The following is a 20,329-nucleotide window of genomic DNA, read 5'->3' as shown; positions in this document are numbered from 1 at the left end:
TTGTTTGTAAGTCATGGGACCCATGGATCGTATTACCCATAGGGCAACTGCCTCTCAGTCTGTCTAAAGGAAGGAACTGCAAACTATCAAAAACATTCACTTTCAGAGTCAATATTTGTGTTGTCTTCCTGCATTTCCCCTTCTGTATACCTACAACCCTGCACATTCATTGTTACAAGATCATTATTCTAATCCCATTCAGATATTCCTAAATGTTCTCTACTGTCGTTTGTTATGAACTCAATACCTTTAGGTTTACTACACTATTCGTTGTCCCTCACACCTCTCAATTCCTCACTCATTCAGGCCAGCAAGCCTTGTTTTCTTTGACGAGTTGATCATTAGTTTTAAATGCCTATATTTCTTGTTTTCATCTGAACACTACGAACAAGATAGTTCCAACGTCTCATCATAGTGGGACCATACCTTCTCCCACCAACCCTGCTGTGCAAAGGAAAGGTCCCCACCTAAAGTGATGTTTTCCTGGCGTGCACTCTCTCCACTCTGATAAACTGGATGCTGAATCCCCAGTCTTCAGTACGAGCTCTGGCCTTGAGTTGCTCCCACACTGTGTGGAATCTTCCTCCCTTCTTATTTCCACAAAAACAGGCTGCAAATCTACGTGCCTACTCTCCAATCTCGTCAGCAGATCAACTCAAGGGCGCGATGTGCCGTCCACGTGGAGATAATGTCTCTGCCATCTTTGTCCATGCGGGAGCTGGGTTTCATAGTCCAAATAACGAAAAGCTACATCTAGAAACATGCGAGAAGTGAGTTATTATCCCACCACCGTTGTCGGTTCTCTCTGAGTATCTTGGTGCATCTAACTCTCAACAGTGCGGCGAAGGTGGCAATCCAGATGCTCAGAAATGGCGGGTCAGCTGTTGACGCCGTGGAGATCGCAATCATGCTCCTAGAAGATTCCGAAATTACAAACGCGGGTTACGGCAGCAACCTAACTATAGATGGCGCCGTAGAATGTGACGCTACCATCGTAAACCATCTGGGGCGAAGTGGTGCAGCTGGTGCTGTCGCCCGTACGTACTCCTCCAGTCCGTTAGAGCCGGCTAGTGTTGGAAAATACTGACTTCTTTAATAGAAGTGAAGAACCCAATCTCCTTGGCTCGAGTCATCCTTGAAGCATCAACAAAGCCATTGACTTTGCAAAGAGTGCCCCCTAATTTCCTTGTGGGACAAGGTGCGACAAATTTTGCGTATGATCAGGGTCTGGTTGTGCTCCCCCACGATGGCCTGATATCTGAGGAGGCCAGGGAGCGATGGCAGCGTTGGCAACAAGACTTAGAAGCCGCAGAGTCGAAAGAGAGGCGACAGTTTCCTACAAGACACGACCGTCATAAGGCGTACATCCGTCGGCCAGTGAGCGTCAATCCGGCACAGTTGCTCTCGTCTCCCTCAAGCATACGGCCTGCCTCATCGATCAGCTCTAGCATAGGTGATTCACGCTCCAGAATCTCTGGTATCACTTCACCAGCCGGCTCTGGCGACCCTCTCTTCCTGCCACCCAGGGCCAGAAACGCTGGATATGTAGATGGCACCATTTCTCAGACTTTTCAGTCCAGCTCCATGCCAAGCAGGATGTCGTCGGAGACATCTGCATTTCAATCCCTTGAGTCCAGTTCGTCAAGCATGGACGTTGATCCTACACCCGGTCCCCTTGCCACAAATACGCACCACGCGAATATGGATCGAATCAGCGATACCGTCGGTGCTATAGCAGTTGATGCACAGGGAAATATCGCAGCAGGCTCATCCTCCGGTGGTATTGGGATGAAACATCGCGGTCGTATTGGCCCTGCTGCGCTTGTGGGCATCGGCACTGCTATAATCCCAGTAGATACCAGTGATCCGGATCAAACATGCGTTGCTACAGTCACTTCAGGAACTGGCGAACACATTGCGACTACTATAGCCGCTAGCACCTGTGCCTCGCGCATTTATTACAACCAACGAAAGCATGAAGATGGTTCATTTGAGGAAGTCACAGAGGATGAAGCGCTGAGGGGAATGATATTGTCGGAATTTATGGGTACCACATGAGCCTTTTCCTACATGCTATACAAGAAAAACAATCTAATATTCTCAACATAGGCCATCCCGGAGTCAAAGACAGCCATTGTCGGGGCGCCATTGGAATCATGGCGGTTAAGAGAACGGCCGATGGGGTGTATCTCTGTTTTGGCCATAACACGGACTCTTTCGTAGGTAACCCGCTTTATCTCTTGGGTCGTATGCTGAACACTACAATGCCAGGCCCTGGCTTCTATGAGCAGTGAGGACAAGAGACCGGTGTCCGTGATGTCGCGCAGCAATGGAAACGGGAGTATTGCTCAAGGTGGCCGCGCGTACCGATTCCAGAGGTAGGTCTACCCCTTCAGGTTACAGAAAATGGCAAAAACGGATCTAATACGACGTTAGATAAAGGGCATCCGATGCTACAGCATAGCCTATCTATAACAGTAAGACCCTTTTTATGATTTATGTTCTGGTGTCTTTCCTATATTGTATAAGTCAGAGCGAGCGCAGCTTTCCAACCCGATTACAAGTGACCAACACTTTCTGCCACCCTCTAACATTAGATAGTGTTGTTGCCTCCCAAATGCTACCTTGCCTTCGGTGACCAAACAACCGACAGAGCGGTTTCTTTCAGCTGTCCTTCCTAAAATTCGACTCTTGACATGGGTGGAATGTCTGAGTGTGTCTGCCGGGATTTGTGACTGCCTCCTACATGTATCTGAGAATAGGATACCAAATAAAAGCTGGATATCTTCGTGATGCGATCCTCTGACATCGCTCAAGACCAAAGGTAGCAGACAAACAATTTCACTCCCAGTTTCTGCAACACATGCCCCTTCATGATGAAGACGCAGAGAACACTTTTTGTCGGGTAAGAAGTCAGGGCCCGGGTGTAGGCGTAGGCGTAGGCGTAGCTGTGCCCGATGGACCGTTCACGCGCTTCTTTTTCTTCTTCTTTCGAGCCACCACAGCTGGCTTAAGCCCATAATCACCCATTTCAAGTTGCGTACCACAAGTGAGACACTTGCCATTCTCCTGGGGCTCGCAGAAGATGCTTAAACAAATGGAACAGACAAATCCAATATCGACAACTCGCCGGTGGCAGAAGCAAGCCGCACGGAAATCAACGTCAACCCGCGTCGGAAGCACCAGGTGTTTTCGGGATCGCTGATCCGGCAGAAAAGCCATCATCAAGTACTGCAGTAGCCCTCGAGGCTCAGTCAACGACATGTAGATGCCCTTGGTAGCATCAGAAGCCTGCTGCAAAAAGACAGCATCACCGCTCAGCTTGCACACATCAATAGGAATATGAAGCCGCTGACAGGCAAAGATACTATTCATAATCGGAATATACTGATGCGCAGAATCACTCGCACCACTAACCGACAAGATCAGGATTCGCGACTGTAACCCTTCTACCGTATCCGTCCCCGTAGATCGTCCACCGGCGGGAGCGACATCAGTCGACGTCGCAGCAGCCATATCAGCTCCATGGGCCTCAGCCCAAGCAATAGTTCTGCGATTGATATGACTAAGAGCAAGCGTAAGCGCCCCTGCCATCATTGTCGAGTTCGTAGCTTGCACGTTCGCCCCACTGGTCGACTGCATAAGTTCGCGTAGATTGTGTGTGACTTGTTCCTCCACGATCCGAAACGGTCGGTACTTGTTAACTTGTCCTGAGGTATTATTCGACCCGTTCATGGAGACGTCACCGTCGGCGTCTCGAGACGTCTTCGTGGTGTGGGTCTCGTGAGGATATAGCCATGCCGCCTTTTGACTGTGGGAGGCTACCACGGCCACCTCGTTTGCGTAGTTACAGGCCAGGTGAGCATTGAGGAAAACCAGGATGTTTGCGATCGCCTTGGTCAACGGGAGGGAATTTTCGAGGAGGGCCCATGCGTGGGGATTAGTGTCGAGGATAACGGTTAAGAGGGCGGGCGCAGGGTCTTCAGAAATGGAAAAAAGGTGAGCGAGAGTTTTGATTTACAAAAGCTATAAGCTAAAACATAGCTTGAAATGATTTTCTTACCGCGTGCACTCGTCTCATAGTGCTCTGTCGCATCCACGGCGTTCATGGTATGGTCTTATCCGGTGTCTTTTCAGGGTCGCAAAAGATAAATAGAACATAACCTGAAAGGAAAAGGAACAGGCGAGAGAGAAGCTCGAAAGAGATCTTCGGTTCAAGTCATAACATTTTAGACTTGCGACAGAACGTTGGTTTCGTGCTGAGCTTGCGTTCGACCCCAACCACCCGTCTCAGCCCAGGCAGTATCGGTTGGACTGAACTGATACTTGACGCCGGGAGAAGTTGGGTAGTTGCTCTCCGTTGGTCGACTGGTGGAGAGTGGGAGGGAAGCGTTAAAAAGATATGGTTGGGAACGGTGGCGCTATCAGAAGCTTTAGCTCTATACGGAATACTTTCCGAGTCATCTACCGATAATTGTCAGGCACGTGACCGCGTGCCAGTGAATATACTAGAAGCTTGCTTTAATTGTATTTAAGGGCAGTCTTTTGGGATAATACAGTGAGGTAGATTGGAGAATTGACATCACATACTCAAAATGCGCTCACAAATGATATATTAATAGTGACTAACGGCTAGCAGCATGTGGATATGATATCAACCGTCGGGAGCTGTTCAACCAGTATTCCCATTATAAGCGGCAGGTCAATTAAGATTTATATGAAGGGGGTCAAGGAATACTTCTAGATATATGATGTTGGGTAACCATCCTCATATGCATATACAAAAGCGACCAAGCATGAGTCAAGATGAATTGCGTAACCAGCATTGAGCGCCTATAGATCACTAAATCGCAAAAAGTGGTATAAGAGATGTAGCATCAGCCTTCCTGCTCGCTAGCATGTTCAACTGCCTATTACGTGGCAGAAGCTCAAATGACTTCCTCTGACTTGATATGAAGGCGATTTCCCTTCTGCGCGGCTTGGTTGAGAGTGGGTATCTGAAGAGACTCTTTGAGAGCTATGGCTGTAGGTTGTGCCAGTGGGCTTCGTTGGGGAGTAAGCAAATTCTCTTTGCCCTGATGTTCCGTAAGACCTTTCCGTATAGCGAGAACAGAGTCGACGATGACCGCATCAATTCCTTCGGCAACTTGGAGCTGCAAGAACGTTAGTCAAGAGTAGCATCCAATCCAACATTTGAGCGCACTAACCTTTACATTCGCAGGCTCGTTGTTTAGAGTTCCATAAGAGACGCAAACCAGACCTGACTCCTTCACGACTCGAACAAGTCGAGGGCAGAGCACCAGTGGTTCGGCCTGTGAGACGACACCGAGCAGGTTCCACCTGGACGCAAACCGAACTGCTTCCTGTAAACTGCTGGCGCGGATATCGCCAACAGGCGAGGCACCGGAGTCCGTCAAGAAGAGCACAGGAATAGACGGCTGTTTGAAGGACAGCAATAGGCAAATGTCGGGGTTGAAACTAGAGAAGATCATGTTGCGCCCCTGACCTAATTCGTAGGTTTTGGTGAGAACGGTGTCCACAAATGAATTCAGTTCCACCGCATAGGTATCCATCTCCTCTTCCTCGCTCTCATGGAGCATGGGGTATTCTGGCGATCCCAGTCAGATCGTCTTGCAGCTATTCTAGGGGGTTCTATATAACTCACTTAATTCAATGTTAAATCCAACAGACTTTGGCAGCTTCTGAAAAAGCTCTTCCAATGTGGCAAAAGGTGCCTGAATATGATTACCCCGGGTATTGCCTTTGAAACCCTTCTTCTTGAAATCACGGGTGTGCTTGATCTTCTCATTCAATTCCGCGGGGTCATACTCAGAACCACCAACCGACATTGAGCGTTGACGGGGAGCAAAAGTGCTTGCATCCCGTCTAGGAGGATCTGCTATTTGAGATGGGGACGTGGACCGGCGAGACGAGCCACCATCACCTAATTGAAGAAATTGCTCCAGGGTCAGAGTATGAACAGGGGCGTCAATGCCTGTTTCGCTGACAAGGAAATCGTGATAAATGACCGGAACATGATCCTTCGTCAACTGTACATCAAATTCAACATAAGATGCGCCAAGGTTCGCGGCTGCAATGAATGACTGCACCGTGTTTTCACCTAGCTGCAACGAGTTGCGGCTGGCCATATTCTTACCCAACCCTCGGTGTCCAATAACCATGGTCGAGCTCATACTCTTCCAATATGTCTGGTCACCAGTGATGGACATGTTAGGGTGCTTGAAAGGCGTGACTATAAGAAAATTGAATGTGACCGTACCAATGACCTCCAGAGTGTTCGCAGCCACGATAGGCACAGTCGAGTCACCCTTCAGATTTATACGGTTGGAGCCCACGGTTTGTTTTATGCTAGAAAGCAACGCCACTCCACGTCCAACAACCTTATCTTTTGAACCAGCATAGGTAGGAACAAGGTCAAACAAGAGTCGAACTTTCGTTGGATCTGCCGTGTGAAAAACCATTGGCTCTGTTGAGATACTGTCTTGGACGGGCAGGTCGATAATCTCGGGTTCTCCATGAGCCCCATTGGCAGAAACAACAATGGACAATGCTGTATCAAGCTGTGTAGAATGGGCATTCTCCATTGGGATACGGTCAAGGTTGACCGCTTCCGCGTGTTTGTGCATATCCATGGTACCTAGACTGACCAAAATCATGGCCTCGTCGGTAAGATACCGATGTCCAAAAGATTTAACAGGTTCAAAATCCCGTGCACTAGAACTCCCGGAGGGAGTGCTAGGATTGGATCTGCGTTCGATTAGGGAAGATGGGCCTGGGGGAGATGACGAAGAAGCAACAGGAATCGGTACCACAGGCTCAGCTTCTGCGGCTTCGGGCTCAGGCGTAACCTCAGCAAGACGTCGAGCGACGTCAAGGTGGCCTCTCAACGCCGCATGTTCCTTCGCCGTCCACCCAGAGGAGTCGGCTTTTTCAAGGTCGGCACCAGCCTCGATCAGCAAATCCACAACACTCAGAGATCCATCAACACATGCAATAAAGAGCGGTGTCCAAGAGTACGTGTGCTCAGCCAACTCAGTGTCTGCTTTCTGGTCATGGCTGCCCTCTAATAAGATCTTGGCGCACATATGGTGTCCAAACCGAGCTGCGACATGTAACGCGGTTTCGCCTTGTTCATCTTGGTAGTTGACGTCAACTCCTGCATCTACCAAGAGTTTGACGATATCAATGAAATTTGCTTTTGTGGCCATCGCTAGCACTGCACTCGATTTAGAAACCTGTTTCCGGGAGGTCGACTTGTTTTGACTGCCGTCCCGCCAGTTCTCCGCGTCCAGAAGAGCGCGCGTTGTTAATGGATGACCACCAACCACGCTCAGATGTAACGGGGCCCAGCCATCATTATCCTGCCAGAGCGGTCCGTCGATGCCCCCAGAAACGTCAAACATATTCCACGCCTGCAGGTGCTCGATAATAACTTCACAAACGACTCTGAAACCATACTGGGCAGCGTAATGCAACGGAGTACGGCCCGAGATATCCTTCGAAAGTAAAGCACGCCGTTGCTCAGGCCGGAGCTGGTCTAGCAGGTGCTGTAAGAGTGATACAGACGGATCTGATCTATCCAAATATTGAGGGTGATCCAACTCCTTCACCACAGAGCGGGGGGGCTGCAATGTCGGTAGGGCAGCAGGGGTGATGTAATTAGACGTTTCAAGAGGGAAGTCAAGGACCATGGAGGCGGACTGCTCGGAGTCCGTTGTGGACTGTGCCCGACCGATAGAGATTACCAATCTGTGAATGCAGTTGCGCTTGTTGATATCGTCTTCATCATCGAGACTGTCCATTCGGCTGAGCAGAGCGGTGATGCAAGTCTTAGAGCGGTAGTATATAGACCGCTGCATAAGGCTCTCAAGGACTTTAGGGAAAACGTTCTCTCCAATGTCGCCCGCAGAAGTTTTGAGTGTCTCTAACAGCTCCAGAAGAACATGGGTATCATCTTTGCGCAACGCTTCATCGACGGCAACAAGTAGGCTCGAAGGAAGATTCAAATGCGGGCGAGTTGGGCCTCGCTTTAATGAAAGAGAAGAGCGGGTGGAACTGGCATCGTCCGAAACCTTCTGCTCACCAAGAACAGAAAGCCAGTCATTGATTTTCTTCAAGGATTCAGTGACCCGCACATTCGAAGCGAATGGCGACGGATCCACCTTCGTTTCTAGATAAGTCCGCTGTGCGTGGGCGCCTACTTTCTTATCGAGTTTCTTGGTGATCTTGATAAATCCCCGGCGATTGACTTCGCCATACCACTGTAATTTCCGCAACTGGCCACGCAACTCGAGCAAGGCGGCTAATAGATCCTCCGCCTCCTCCGAGTCAAGACGGTGACCAGCATCCAATGACTGGCCATACCGGTCCTCTAGTAGCTTGAGGCGGCGAGAAAAGTCCGAGTACTTCTTGTTATAGAAGTAGTCGACATCCTCAAGATTTCGATCGAGAGAATAAAAAAATCCTAGGGGATCAAGTCAGGAAGACCGCTCCGCGGTCCAGATACATGGGAACTAAAACAGCGGCTCACCGGCAAGATCTGCCTCATGGCCAGCTTTCACATCTTCTGCCGCTGACTTAATGAGCTTCTTCAACGCCTTGTATTTGATGTAGGAAGAATTCCACTCAGGAACGACGTTCCGTGAAAGATTGCGCCCAAACTTCATTTTATGCTGGCTTCATGAAAAGTCACGTTTCTGTGTCAAGAAGCGAACAGGCTGTGAGATCTTCTCTCAATAACGGTACGTCAAGTATTTGGGAAATCCTCCGAAGGTCGCTACTTGTCACAGATGCTCTCAACCACAGGCCCAGTTCAAAGAGAGAATAGGCAAGCGGCGGAATTGACCAAAAAGTGGAGGCAGACTCGAGAAAGACAAAGGAAAAGGACAATTAAAACTTCGAATAGAGCAGCGCCATGTGTCAGTTTGAAACGAAGCCTTTAGGCTTTCTGTCGAGGTGGAAAGGTCTCACAAGATTAAGACTTTAGAAATAAATGCTGATAAGTGTAGGTGGCAGCGCACGCAAAGATATGGAGGAGCGAAAAGAGTCAAAACACTTAACTAGTATGACGCTGGCGGAGTCAGCACGTGAAAGGATCAACTAGTTAGGAGAAGATGGGGTGAGATTGAAACACAAAGGTGTGTAGTAAGGGGAGTTAGGACACTCTGTACATTAAAAAAAATTTTTTTTTTTTTTGCCTCTGTTTTTTTGTCAAGGTATACTAAGCCGGACATCCACCGAGTGGATCTCGTAGAGGCTCATATGGACCTTGGTACATAAAACCGTATGGGAAAACAAGGAACGACAGGACTAAAGCGGTAACAGGGGGAACGAGTGAAAAGCTTCAAACAAAGCACACGCTCCCCGGGGGGGCGGAACGGTTGAATCTTCAGGATAACGAATGGAACTCCGCGAATTAATGCTCGGCGTGCACGGCGGGCGGGTTCTGATTTGCTCGCGCCACACTGTTGTTCCGGGGATATATGATCTCGGGACCAACAGAACTGTACCTTACAGGTGGTAGTAGAGATGCGTGCGGGAAGAGACAGTAGAATCTCAGTCCCAGCCAGTAATCGAAAATAGCTACGATGATTTTTAAGAGAATGCCGGTCACAAATGACACAATCAGGGTGAGTAATATAATACGAAATGATCCTTGATCTGAGAATGTGGGCTGTGAAGAAAATGTCGAGATCCTTCGATTTCGGTTCGCCACCACTATATATAGGTTCCAGCCTCCCAGGGCACACTTTCGATCATAATTAAACAACAGAAGGCCTCCCTCCAAGATCCATACCCCCCCGGAAGACGGGAGAGGGGCCGTGGAGCGTCGGAAAAGACGAGAGGCACCAAATCGTCATCCTATTTGTCCACTGTGTTCGAGACTCTCATCCGAGATTTCCAGGGGTCAAATCAGAATTCGTGTTGGCCCAAGCCGGTGGAACTTAGTTGGTCAATTTCGTTCTCCCTAACGCGAACTCGGTGATACTCAAATAAACGGTGAGTTGAGAGATCATTCCCACAGTGGGTACGCAGTCGTCGCGTTCCATTTTGAATCCTCTGCTCGCTTCTCGTGCATTTTCCTGCATGTCACATGCCCTTACCCCTTAAAAGTTGAGGGAGGAATCTGTAAGGGATCGAGCAAGAAGAACTGGTGACTCTGGGGGAAGGAGAAAATCATGGAACGATCCCACAGAATAGGGTTCTTCTGGACTCCTTCTTCCCCCTTGCTCTTGGGAGCGGAGAGAACGGACTTGGCCAGTTTGTTCTTTGTTCAAACCCGATCTTATCAAATACATATGAAATAACTTTACGATATCTATGTGTACAATATATGCATACACCCATAACTGAAAGTAGGGTAGGCAGAAGAGCCCGGAGTACAAGAACTAGTATCTAGAAGTAGTAACTTCCAGGACTACCTGGTACAGATTGTGAGAGTTATCTTTGATAGCCCTTAGCGCAATCGCTCATGCATTTATTTATCTATATCACTGGGTATCAATCCTCCTGTCATTCTATATAACTCCTATCACTCTCACCTCACATGAACAAGCCATTGCCCACCAACTCAACGCATCATCCTAAATCACATTATCCACTAGCCGCTCTCCATTATTCTCTATCACCCTTTTATTTCCTCCCAGAGGTTGCACGCCCCCACCCCAATTTAGTAGTACCGATGACCTGAATATTGATCCAACGGTCCATCCTAATTGGTCAGCCTCCACTCTATAAATGCACAAATGCTATAACTATTCATCAACCATCATTAATGATCTATCGTCCGTCTCCTAAAATAGCCTAGGTTTCACTGTTCTGGATTCGGGATAATTATTGCGAACTATATGAAATAAACCACTAACCGGCTTTATGAGTTATCATAACACTACTGCTAAACCCGAAGGCCCCGCTCTACAATAACGTAGTACTTTGGCATAGGGACGAGTATATTCCTTGCATTTTAGGCACAGAGTCATACCTAACATAACCTTCTAGGCTAGGACACTCTTTCGTCAATCCGAGGAATGCACCGTGCATAGGTGGGATGCGTTTAACTCAATAGTGCATGAGGACGGGATGAGTTGATAGGAACGCATCATCGTTCATGATATCTTGCTGGCCATCCCCGCTCCCTTCCTGACTCTCTGACGTCGCAGTGCAGCGTCAGGCATGGCCTAAGAGGAGGGGCTCGGCGATCGGAGGATATTGATCCTTGTTTTTAGTATATCCAGCCGATTCGAGACTCTCTTTCTTACGCGTGAGCTCTGAGAATATTATAGCAATGAGTTTCTCTCCGTATAATATACTATCTATATTAGAAGTTGAAAAGTCAGACCTTCAATAGTATCAGTACAAGAAGAAACCCTAGCATCCAACACATAGTACTCCGCAATATAGACCAGGATGTAACTGTAAGAAGTAAGCAGTAGACCACTGAGTAAGACTAGGAAAATAGTTCCTCCCTCAACACTAGGTATGTCTATGTACCAATCCCAAGTGGAGCAACTATCGCCCCTCCAAGAAACGCCACAAAAACCCTGAAGAACCAGTCAAGCAAGATGGAACCCTCCTCCTCACCACCACAGTACCCAGGTCCGCCCGACCCAGCCCCCGTAGTACGTCCATGCCTCCCAGACCACCAGCCTAATCCTTAATCTCAAAGTAAATCCAACCCTAACAAAATCAACTAGAGAATAACCACCACGAACATCGAACTCGGAGACCCCGACCTTAAAATCCACATCCACCCCCACAGCCTCCTCGTCAGCATCACCCGTAAAGACCACCAGATCCTCCCCACAGTCCTCCACTACTGGGACCACGACTCGTCGATCGCGATCTTAACAAAGCTCACGGAAAACCAGTTACAGCATATCCGCGGATTCCAAGAGGTAGGAACCTTTTCTCCGCCTGTAGAGGAGGTTAGTGACTCGTTGGCGCTGCATCGGCATTTTACGCCCTTTGTCGCTGGGAAGGGGAATCGGGAGGCTGTGGATTTTGTTGTGGGTAGGTTGGAGGGAGTCGGTGATGGGATAGTGGGTGTTACTTTGCAGATTTTTATTATTTCGGTGTTTGGTGTTGAGTGTGGGAGTTTATTGAGGGGTGGATTGGCGCCAGTGTGGAAGTGGGCGAAGCCGGAGAGTGTCTATTATCGGAAGACGGGGTTCTGGGAAGCGGAGGTTGAGTCTGCCATTACTGATGGTGAGTGGACGGCGGGGAGAGGGTTGCAACTGCTTGTGCAGGGGGTTTCTGAGGAGAGGAAGCAGAAACTGAGATGTACTAGGAGCAAGCATATCATCTAATATGTTTAGAGGTTGCCTCTTTGATGGATGGCAATGATGCGGGTGTGTATGAGGAATGATAATTCCTTTAGTAAAACACTAGTATTGAAATCTTATCACGTAATGTTCTAGATAAACCCACAGGAATAACATCAGCCACGTTCTGGTCTACGAGGGACCCGGCATAGCGTATACACCCTGATGGCTGAAATGGAAATGAGACTCCGGGTCCGTTCCCAGCCCTCATAGCGCGTATAAATCATAAGATATTAGCAGAATGGGAAAAGAGGTTGCCGATAGAAGCACGAGAAACGCCAATTAACAGGCCAATAAGACACCATAACAATTCATCCCTACCCACGCCTGACAAAACCAAGCAAACGCTAACAAGCAAGAAATGGAACAAACTGGGAGCTTATCTCAAAACGAAAATAAATTGGAAACATCACTCAACAAGAGGCTTCAAAGCTTCAACCCCGGTTTGAAGGACAGAAGTATTCCTCGACGTTTTCAGCACATTGCTGAGTGTATCAACCGCCCCGCTCTTCTTCAACGCTTCTCTCGCACGACGGCCAATATCACCTGACGCGATGCAGCTCATGTTCCGCACGCATGCAACCCCTCGGTGCAACAACCCCTCATCATCCTCCCGACAAAGACGTAGCAAGAGTTGCACACCACGAGGCCGGTCTAGGACGCCAGCGATGACGGAGTCAAATTCAGTGAGCATAGCTAGGGCACCTCCAGCGGCTCTCCGAGTGGCAATGTCATCAGCGTCAGTAAGAGCTAGCAAAACATGCAGACGTTGCCCAGCCCGTTTGGAGCCGTCTGCAAATTTCACTACCCCAGACTCACAAGTCATCAAATTACAGACCAACTCGCATGCGGCCCGTTGAATCAATGGACTGTTGGAAAGCAGCAGATCCTCTATCACTGACCATGCCTGCCGGACAATTGTATCAGGTGCGGTCTCATCCGGGTGAGAGGCGAGATTTGTGAGAGCAAGGAGGCTCTCAAACATAGGCAAAAGATCGCGTGGCTGGTCCGCAGAAGCCTCAGGTGCCACTAAGAGCGCAGTTAAGGGTCGAATAGCTGAAGTGACCTGCGGAAACCCAGATGGAGGGAAAACATGAGATGGATTCACGGAGATAAGAATGCGGGCCAATGCATGGGAAGCATTGGGCACAGCTTCATTAGCAATCGATCCAGAGCTCCCTTGTCTTGAAGTCCCAATATTAAGTAATAGCTTGACACCGCCCTGCTGAGCTAGTGTTCCCCTGGCTTTCTGATTCCGCGAGAGTGAAAGCATAATCTTGCCTACAAGGCCTTGAATGGAGGGTAGGTTTGTCTTGTTACACGCGATGAAGAGCGGCATAATACCAGCATCAACGACGGCGTTGCAACGAGCGATAACGTGTTCAACGCTCTCAAGAGGATTTGGGCCGGCCCGGGCATTCGGATTAGCCTCTGCATACGACTTGAGTTGAGACATCTTCTTTTGTTCTTCGCTCAGATTCGGGAGAAACTGTGTCATGTTCAAGATGATCATTAAACCACTATAGAGGACCGACGAATCGCTCGAGTTCTCATGCAAGATCTTAATCAAGTCACGCAGAAAAGTCGAGTCTTTGGCAAGTTGTTCCTTCACCGCAGGTTTCACGGACGAATATGCCAAGCCCTCCATTATATTTTGAACATTTTCGCCCTTACGGCTAGACATCAGGGCTTTGAATCGATCAACAAGTTCAAAGGCTCTATTACCATCCTCCTGAGTTTGCCCGTTAGATTCCGATTCATCCTTTTCAGAAACGCGGATCTTGGCCAGTACTACTGCTGCCAATTCGGATGTTTCGTCACAGCCGTTCGTCAATGTGTGGGAAAGCCAATCCGACAAATTCTTGGAGATAGTTTCCCGACAGGCCTTGTTGATACAAGCAGCATTCAGCAATTCTAGCGCTGAAACCTCAACTCTCCGGCGCTTCGCATCTCGAGCAGATACGGGAAGTAGCGCAGCCATAAAACCATCGGATAAGAAGAGAGTTGCGGCGACCTCTGGGATTACAGGGAAAACAGCAGCTGTAGCCGAGAATGCAATGATAAGGTCGTCGACGCGCGCCTTGCTCAGTTTGGAAGATATGATCTTGGTGAATCGATTCTGTCCAGTTTCTTTGGAAGCTTCAAGATATTTGACGGTCGCAAGAGTAGCTTGACTCCGCCACTCAAGAGGCAACCGGTGATCCAAAGAGGATAGTATCACGTCCAACTCCTCGTCATCAACCTGGTCCTGCAACTTGGATGCGTCAACAGCAAGGAGTCGCGCGATGCCTTTGAGAGAGCGACCGTCCAAGTCATGACCAGATTCCATGAGCTTAGCAATGAACAGCAGGAAAAGCTCGCGCTCACAGTGAAAGCGAGCAGTCTCGGACGGCCATACGGAAGGGTCTAAGACGACAGTATCAAGACATACTGCAGCCGCATCACCTCTATCGTACATCTCATCGAAGAACGTGGTCACGGAAATTTGCAGTTGGTCGGAGAAAAACTGTCGAACGCTGGCACTCTGCCGAACCAACCCTGAAATTATATCATCTTGCAGTGAAGATAACGCATGAGCCCTGTGCGCGAGTAGGAGTTTGGCGCATTCCAATGCAACGCCTTCCGGAGGCTTCAGACCATCAGTGCGTAGATAAAGAACGGCATCTTTTCCAGCACTTTCTTCCTTGCGAGAAGCGTAACGCCGACAAAGATCTAGCAAATGGTGACTAGTTTCCTCCTCTTGCTGGATCTTGAGGAAGGCTTCTTTGACTGCTGGATTGTTTGGGGCTAGAGAGAGAGCCTCTCGAAGATTCCGCGAGGCAGCCTATAATCAGAACGAAAAACATGCCGTTAGCGGATTATCGATAAGACTCCACGCCAAGTATTGGCCAGGCGGGCGGAACAAAGAGAGGGAAACACGGAGAAGATTAAAGAAAAAAGACCGAGTGAACATCAAGAAATAGGGGTAGGTGGTGCAGCACATACTTCACGGTGACCAGAGTCTACCAACTCAATCGCCTCCCGGGTAAGGTGTACAGCGCGTTCCTCGCCGGTTGAGTGAACCATTTCAGGTCTGTATGTGGCAGGAAGGGAAGTGCGCGTAGGGAAATAAAGGCGGATGTCGGGGAGTGTAAGATGGGAAAATGGGTACTGAAAGCTGTTAAGGCAATTTATGACTGCAGAGACAGCAAGACGTAATCAAGTTAAGTTTATAGATAGAGGATTCAAGTAGCTAAGTACTCGCAAGTCAACCCACGACCTCCGGAGCGATGGTCGAGCGACGAATCAAATCTGCAGTCATGGAGGTAGACAGAAGGAGAGGAAGAGAATCCAAGGCGGGCTGCTGTCCGTTGACTAGAATAGAAATAATCAGATCTCACAGGTGGAAGGGGAGGAAAGAGAGAGAGGGTATGTGTGTGTGTGTGGGTGGGTGAGTGGGCGTAATTTCTTTTTCCTCCTTGTGTGGAGTAGTTTGAATGAATGGATTGATAGACAAGAGTAACTAGCGTGTAGTATGGGGAACGGGGAACCCTTTTTTTTTTTTTTGCCTCGCTCCAAGATACATCATACACCTGAAGGATGACGGGCACCGGCCATTTGGTACGCAGTCTTACGGGGTCATCGGAGTGGTGCAAGACTCTGGTAATGACCGGTGATAGGTAAAGCCTCTGTAAGATCCCGAATATCGGTGATGCAAGACCAAATCTGTAATGTTACGGTCATGCTCGGCCCTCTCCTTCGGGCATCCACCGGAAGCCTTCTAACTCCGAGGCTTATGATAAGGCGAGTTTCTAGAAACCATACATGTAAAAGTACTTGGGCCTCTTAAAAAGTAAAGTACATCCTTAATACCGGTCGATATAGTTTACCGCGTAGTCCGCTGTGCGAACTCATAGTGTATCATATATCCAAAGACTAACCAATCAATGCTGGTAAAATTACCAGATCAACCCGCCCCAGGTGGCAGATAGGTTGGGTATGGAAAGGTGAGGTAACAATCGCTTTGGAGAACCAAGCAATAGTAGGTACAGGTAGTTGAAATGTCTAATCAAAACCACGAATCCCACGCACCGATAATCATTACAACCTTTTCATATGATCAGCATCACCAACCATAGCGGTCCACCAACCCACGTTGCCAATACTTATCTACCTCAGCATCCCACGGCGTCAGCGTACCAAGACCCCAAGACCCCTTCTTTGCATGTTTCGTCGCACTATTGATTTCCTGCCGCTCAACCACACCCTTGATCGGCGACCCCCTTCTTGGAACGCTCCGTACAAAGCACAGGTGTCCCGTACGTGCAGGTGTAACTAACTGCATCCAGTGTACTCCGTGTCTGGCTTGCTTTATCCATGCGCGCCCTGTACACGGTTTGCCCTCCGTGTGGTCGAAAATTTGTTCACCTGACACATCTTTGCAACGCCTAACTATCGGTAGGACAAGAGGCTGAATCATCAGCGACGGAACTTTCATGTTCCGAGTAGGTACTTATTTGTATACGCGTTCCCAAGCTATCTTTTAGGGCTCAGCATATCTCATGGTAAATGGGATAGATCCATGCATGCCCGGGTATACACAGCTCCCTATAACTGGGTGGTTTAGTGAACCAGTTATTCATGGCGAAACAAGCCACAGGATAAAAGTATATTCGATCAATGAATGAAACAGTTGGCTCAGGTATTGATACCCAAAACATCATACTACTCAGAAACCCCTATCTCCTGCAAATCTCGACTCTGTCTCAATGATCTATTTGTGACAAACCGTCACCCGCACTGGATCTCCTATAACCAAAGTCGCCCATCTCACATCAGACATCCTTCCTTGATGCTTGAGTGCAAGTCACTCATCCCCACCTTCACACGGCGCGTCCTGCTATGGCCGCTACGTTTCTGCTGTTGCGACTTACTATCGGCACCAGGAGAATTGCCTCGAGCACCGCTCATGACAGGAGCAATGAAATCTGGGGCTGGCGGCTCCATGTGGCGTTCGAGAGCAAACACTTCTACCATCCACTCGTACCAGACTTTCCGATCATCCGTTTGCCTGTACATCGTGACGACAACCTCACCGTTACTAGGTACGTTGAGAGGAGTCTAGATAAAATCCGTTAGCGTTTTCTAGGCTTTTCTCTCTAAAAGAGGCGACAAGGCGGAGAGAACGTAATACTTACCTTAAGGGGGAAATAAATTGGAAACCAGCTGATCATATTGGCACTCTTACTGTCCATAGTAACGGGGTTGGTCGAAAGTTCAACATCCCGGTATAACACTGTTTCAAAGTAACCAGCTAAGCCATGGCAGACTCCACGGTTCTGGATCGGGAAAGTCAGTCGCGTCCGGCGCACATTGTGTGCATTCGATATCGTTGACGTGGAAGGAGACTGCGGAGCGATATGCCTATTAGGGTGTGAAAAAGACCACGCGGTCTGTACAAATGGAGCCGGGGTTTCGCTCCCAGGGAGCGTCGATATGGAAGAGCGCACGTTGCTGTGGTAGCTACCAGCACCGGTGCTATTGCCTATACTGGTAGACTGCTTCGTAGAGAGAAAATCCACAGCGTGTAACATCACCACATACGGGGTTTCTGGGGCTGTAGGATTGGAAATTGTTTGATGCATGACATCAGCATGGAGCTTCGGGGCCGAAATGGGCGAGAGATGGGCTGTATAAGATTCAGGTATGGATATGCCGTGAACCGGATGAAGTAGATGAGTGATACCATCTAAACATTCTGGGGAAAGTTCATTGTCACCGAACGAGCCCAACAGCTCGGAGACTACAATATCCATAGTAGTGGGTACAAGCTCAGAGACAGGCTCGCAGGCTACCGCCTCGGGGCCTTGTGCCTTATTCTTTGGATCAGACTCGGCATCGTAAAGCATTGAATCCTCAATACCCAGAGACTGGCCCACTGGTGCCGGACGTTGCGGAGTCGAGAGCTTCCTCTCAACTTGAGGTCCTTTCCAACTTCGCATGTCGGATTGAACAAGGGTAACCTTTCCTCCCCAGAAATTTTTATTGTGACGTTGGAGGAGAACGAATGCGTTAGGGTTTTTCTCGACAGCCCACAGATCAATATCAACGCCCGTTTCAGCGCTCGCTTTCAGCGCTCGAGTGACTAGCGGGCCTCTACCGGCACCCACCACAGCGACCACCACTCGGCCGTCCGGGTTTGAGGTGGGCTTTTTCTGCTCTTGCCAGTCCCTCAGGGCTTTTGCAATAGCACGTTCATACCATTCGTACTTGATGGGGTCTTTCTCAAAGACCTCATACGTAATACTCTCCAAGTTCACTGTCAAGGGCTGCAGTGGTGCCTGCAAATAATCTTGGTAGCCTACTCCGAACCTTTCAATGGCGGTTCGAGCTGGTTGCCGCTGCTGAAGATTTCTAATATATGAAAGATGGGGTGTAGGGTCGTAATGCTTCTTGTTTGAAACTGCTGCCTGCGCGAGACTTGGATATTCAGCGCCCTCCAGATTGACAGCAGAAGAGTTGTCAGTCTCAACACCTGGGATAGTACCAACATCGCATAGAAGAATCCATGGTGGGCTTCGAAGACGCATGAACCGAGAAATCAAAGCTTGATGAGCTTTGGATAAAACAGGGTAACCCTTCTGATTTTTGATGAAAGAATTGGCATTAAATGTAAGCAGACGGACCGGCTCTGAATGCCACCTAGACTGGACGGACATTGAAGGAAGTTGCTTTTGTAGTGAGATTGCTAGCAAAAAGAAAATTTAGCAACATACATGTGGGGTCTGCAACGAAACAGGTGGAAGTAGTAATCCAGGGGTTGCTAATGGAAATGTCGGGGAATGCATTCTTACCTACGAAAAGCCGTGGGTGATATTTACAAGTCCTCCTGATGGTGTCCCAAGCCTCCCAGGTTCCGAATGGGTCCTCTTTCGGCGATTGACCTGCGTCCAAATTTACAAGGAACTCTTCGCGGGCAAGGGGAGATAGGTCGCCCATCTGATCGACCTCGAAATCCAGATTGTCAATTGCCCCCAACCAGATGTTAAATTGAATATAAGGGCCAATATTAATGGCATCCTGGATTGCTCTTCCGTAGTAAACCAAGCCTTCCAAGTGCATATCCCTGTGGTGCAGTTTAGGGCCTGGGATCAAAAGATATCCAATGCCACAAAAAGCTGCGTAGGCAACCTCTAGCATAAGAACTTGGCGGGAGATGTCTGCGATCAACGGATCTGGGGAACAGAGATCGACCCATGAACTGGTTACTCCCACGACCTGGGTCATTGCCTCGTTGGGGGTCATGTGAGTATCAGAAGGTGTCAAAGGCGGAATGACCAGAGGCCGTATGTTCTCAGTTGAGCCCATGGCTCCATTGGCGTCAGCAGATGCTGTCTGTATGCTGGATAGGTGTGAAGAGAGCAGGCTGAGGACCCGGGAATGGAAATGAGATGTGGTTATAGGGGCGGTAAGCATATCATACTGATCAATTAAGACGTTAGCAAGCAGAATTGGGGCACAGTATTCTGCTATCCATACATTGCTTTCATGTGCTGCCTGTACAACCTGGGTTGTAATCGGCACTGCGCGTTTGCTCTCATGTTGTCCAATACAAAAAGTGGGACCCATATCCTCTGAGTTGCTGAAGCCTTCCATGTCAGTAAACAAAAGGGTACTGCTGAGAGCTTCCCCAATATCACAATTAAATGTCCTTTTTAAATTTGCATAAAAAATATATCACAATAGATGTAAAGCGTCGAATCCGTTTCCGCGAAATTAGAAGAGATTGAAGTCAATTATAGAGCTTGAAGAGAGATTATTGTTGACACGGTATCTGTGTGGAAGATTAGTCCCGCATATCAGGTCAATTGCGCATCTATCCAAAATATGTCCTGAAAGCATTCCGGAACGATCCTAAGGGAAAGAGAGGAGAAGATAGTAATACCCAGACCAGCGGATGGCAACCACCCCTCACTCAAGCGTTAAGAAACCGTCCCTGCCCTGTCTTG

At 48.7% G+C, this 20,329-nt stretch overlaps 6 protein-coding genes across 6 annotated transcripts; 2 read left to right on the top strand and 4 right to left on the bottom strand.

The window, feature by feature from the left end:
• Positions 1–666: 666 nt before the first annotated feature.
• Positions 667–2,382, top strand: BDW43DRAFT_300721 (threonine aspartase 1; the record flags this gene model as incomplete). The annotated part of the gene is made up of 5 exons (XM_032044947.1): positions 667–770; positions 838–1,037; positions 1,100–2,047; positions 2,110–2,219; positions 2,272–2,382. 5 exons carry the CDS (start codon positions 667–669, stop codon positions 2,380–2,382), a joined length of 1,473 nt encoding a protein of 490 aa, XP_031899808.1.
• Positions 2,383–2,913: 531 nt separating this feature from the next.
• On the bottom strand, positions 2,914–4,109 carry BDW43DRAFT_311705 (TFIIH/NER complex subunit TFB4; the record flags this gene model as incomplete). The annotated part of the gene is made up of 2 exons (XM_032047236.1): positions 2,914–3,980; positions 4,064–4,109. 2 exons carry the CDS (start codon positions 4,107–4,109, stop codon positions 2,914–2,916), a joined length of 1,113 nt encoding a protein of 370 aa, XP_031899807.1.
• A 681-nt stretch (positions 4,110–4,790) lies between these two features.
• BDW43DRAFT_100239 (glycerophosphocholine phosphodiesterase) lies at positions 4,791–7,328 on the bottom strand. The gene is made up of 4 exons (XM_032037734.1): positions 6,831–7,328; positions 5,666–6,768; positions 5,208–5,608; positions 4,791–5,153 (listed from the first exon to the last, which is right to left on the bottom strand). Exons 2-4 carry the CDS (start codon positions 6,675–6,677, stop codon positions 4,929–4,931), a joined length of 1,638 nt encoding a protein of 545 aa, XP_031899806.1. The 5' UTR covers positions 6,678–6,768; positions 6,831–7,328; the 3' UTR covers positions 4,791–4,928.
• A 4,254-nt stretch (positions 7,329–11,582) lies between these two features.
• On the top strand, positions 11,583–12,533 carry BDW43DRAFT_319964 (uncharacterized protein; the record flags this gene model as incomplete). The annotated part of the gene is made up of 2 exons (XM_032048996.1): positions 11,583–11,639; positions 11,715–12,533. 2 exons carry the CDS (start codon positions 11,583–11,585, stop codon positions 12,324–12,326), a joined length of 669 nt encoding a protein of 222 aa, XP_031899805.1. The 3' UTR covers positions 12,327–12,533.
• Positions 12,534–15,486, bottom strand: BDW43DRAFT_100207 (UNC45-central domain-containing protein). The gene is made up of 2 exons (XM_032037733.1): positions 15,327–15,486; positions 12,534–15,165 (listed from the first exon to the last, which is right to left on the bottom strand). The coding sequence occupies exons 1-2, from the start codon at positions 15,405–15,407 to the stop codon at positions 12,751–12,753; spliced, it is 2,496 nt and encodes an 831-aa protein (XP_031899804.1). The 5' UTR covers positions 15,408–15,486; the 3' UTR covers positions 12,534–12,750.
• A 1,498-nt stretch (positions 15,487–16,984) lies between these two features.
• On the bottom strand, positions 16,985–20,327 carry BDW43DRAFT_100177 (protein arginine N-methyltransferase). Its single transcript, XM_032037732.1, has 4 exons — positions 19,860–20,327; positions 19,175–19,802; positions 17,519–19,068; positions 16,985–17,441 (listed from the first exon to the last, which is right to left on the bottom strand). The coding sequence occupies exons 1-4, from the start codon at positions 19,974–19,976 to the stop codon at positions 17,151–17,153; spliced, it is 2,586 nt and encodes an 861-aa protein (XP_031899803.1). The 5' UTR covers positions 19,977–20,327; the 3' UTR covers positions 16,985–17,150.
• Positions 20,328–20,329: the final 2 nt, after the last annotated feature.

This window comes from Aspergillus alliaceus (genome assembly GCF_009176365.1).
Source record: "Aspergillus alliaceus strain CBS 536.65 unplaced genomic scaffold BDW43scaffold_25, whole genome shotgun sequence".
In the NCBI taxonomy this organism is placed as follows: domain Eukaryota; kingdom Fungi; phylum Ascomycota; class Eurotiomycetes; order Eurotiales; family Aspergillaceae; genus Aspergillus; species Aspergillus alliaceus.
This window is presented reverse-complemented; position numbering and strand designations above follow the sequence as displayed.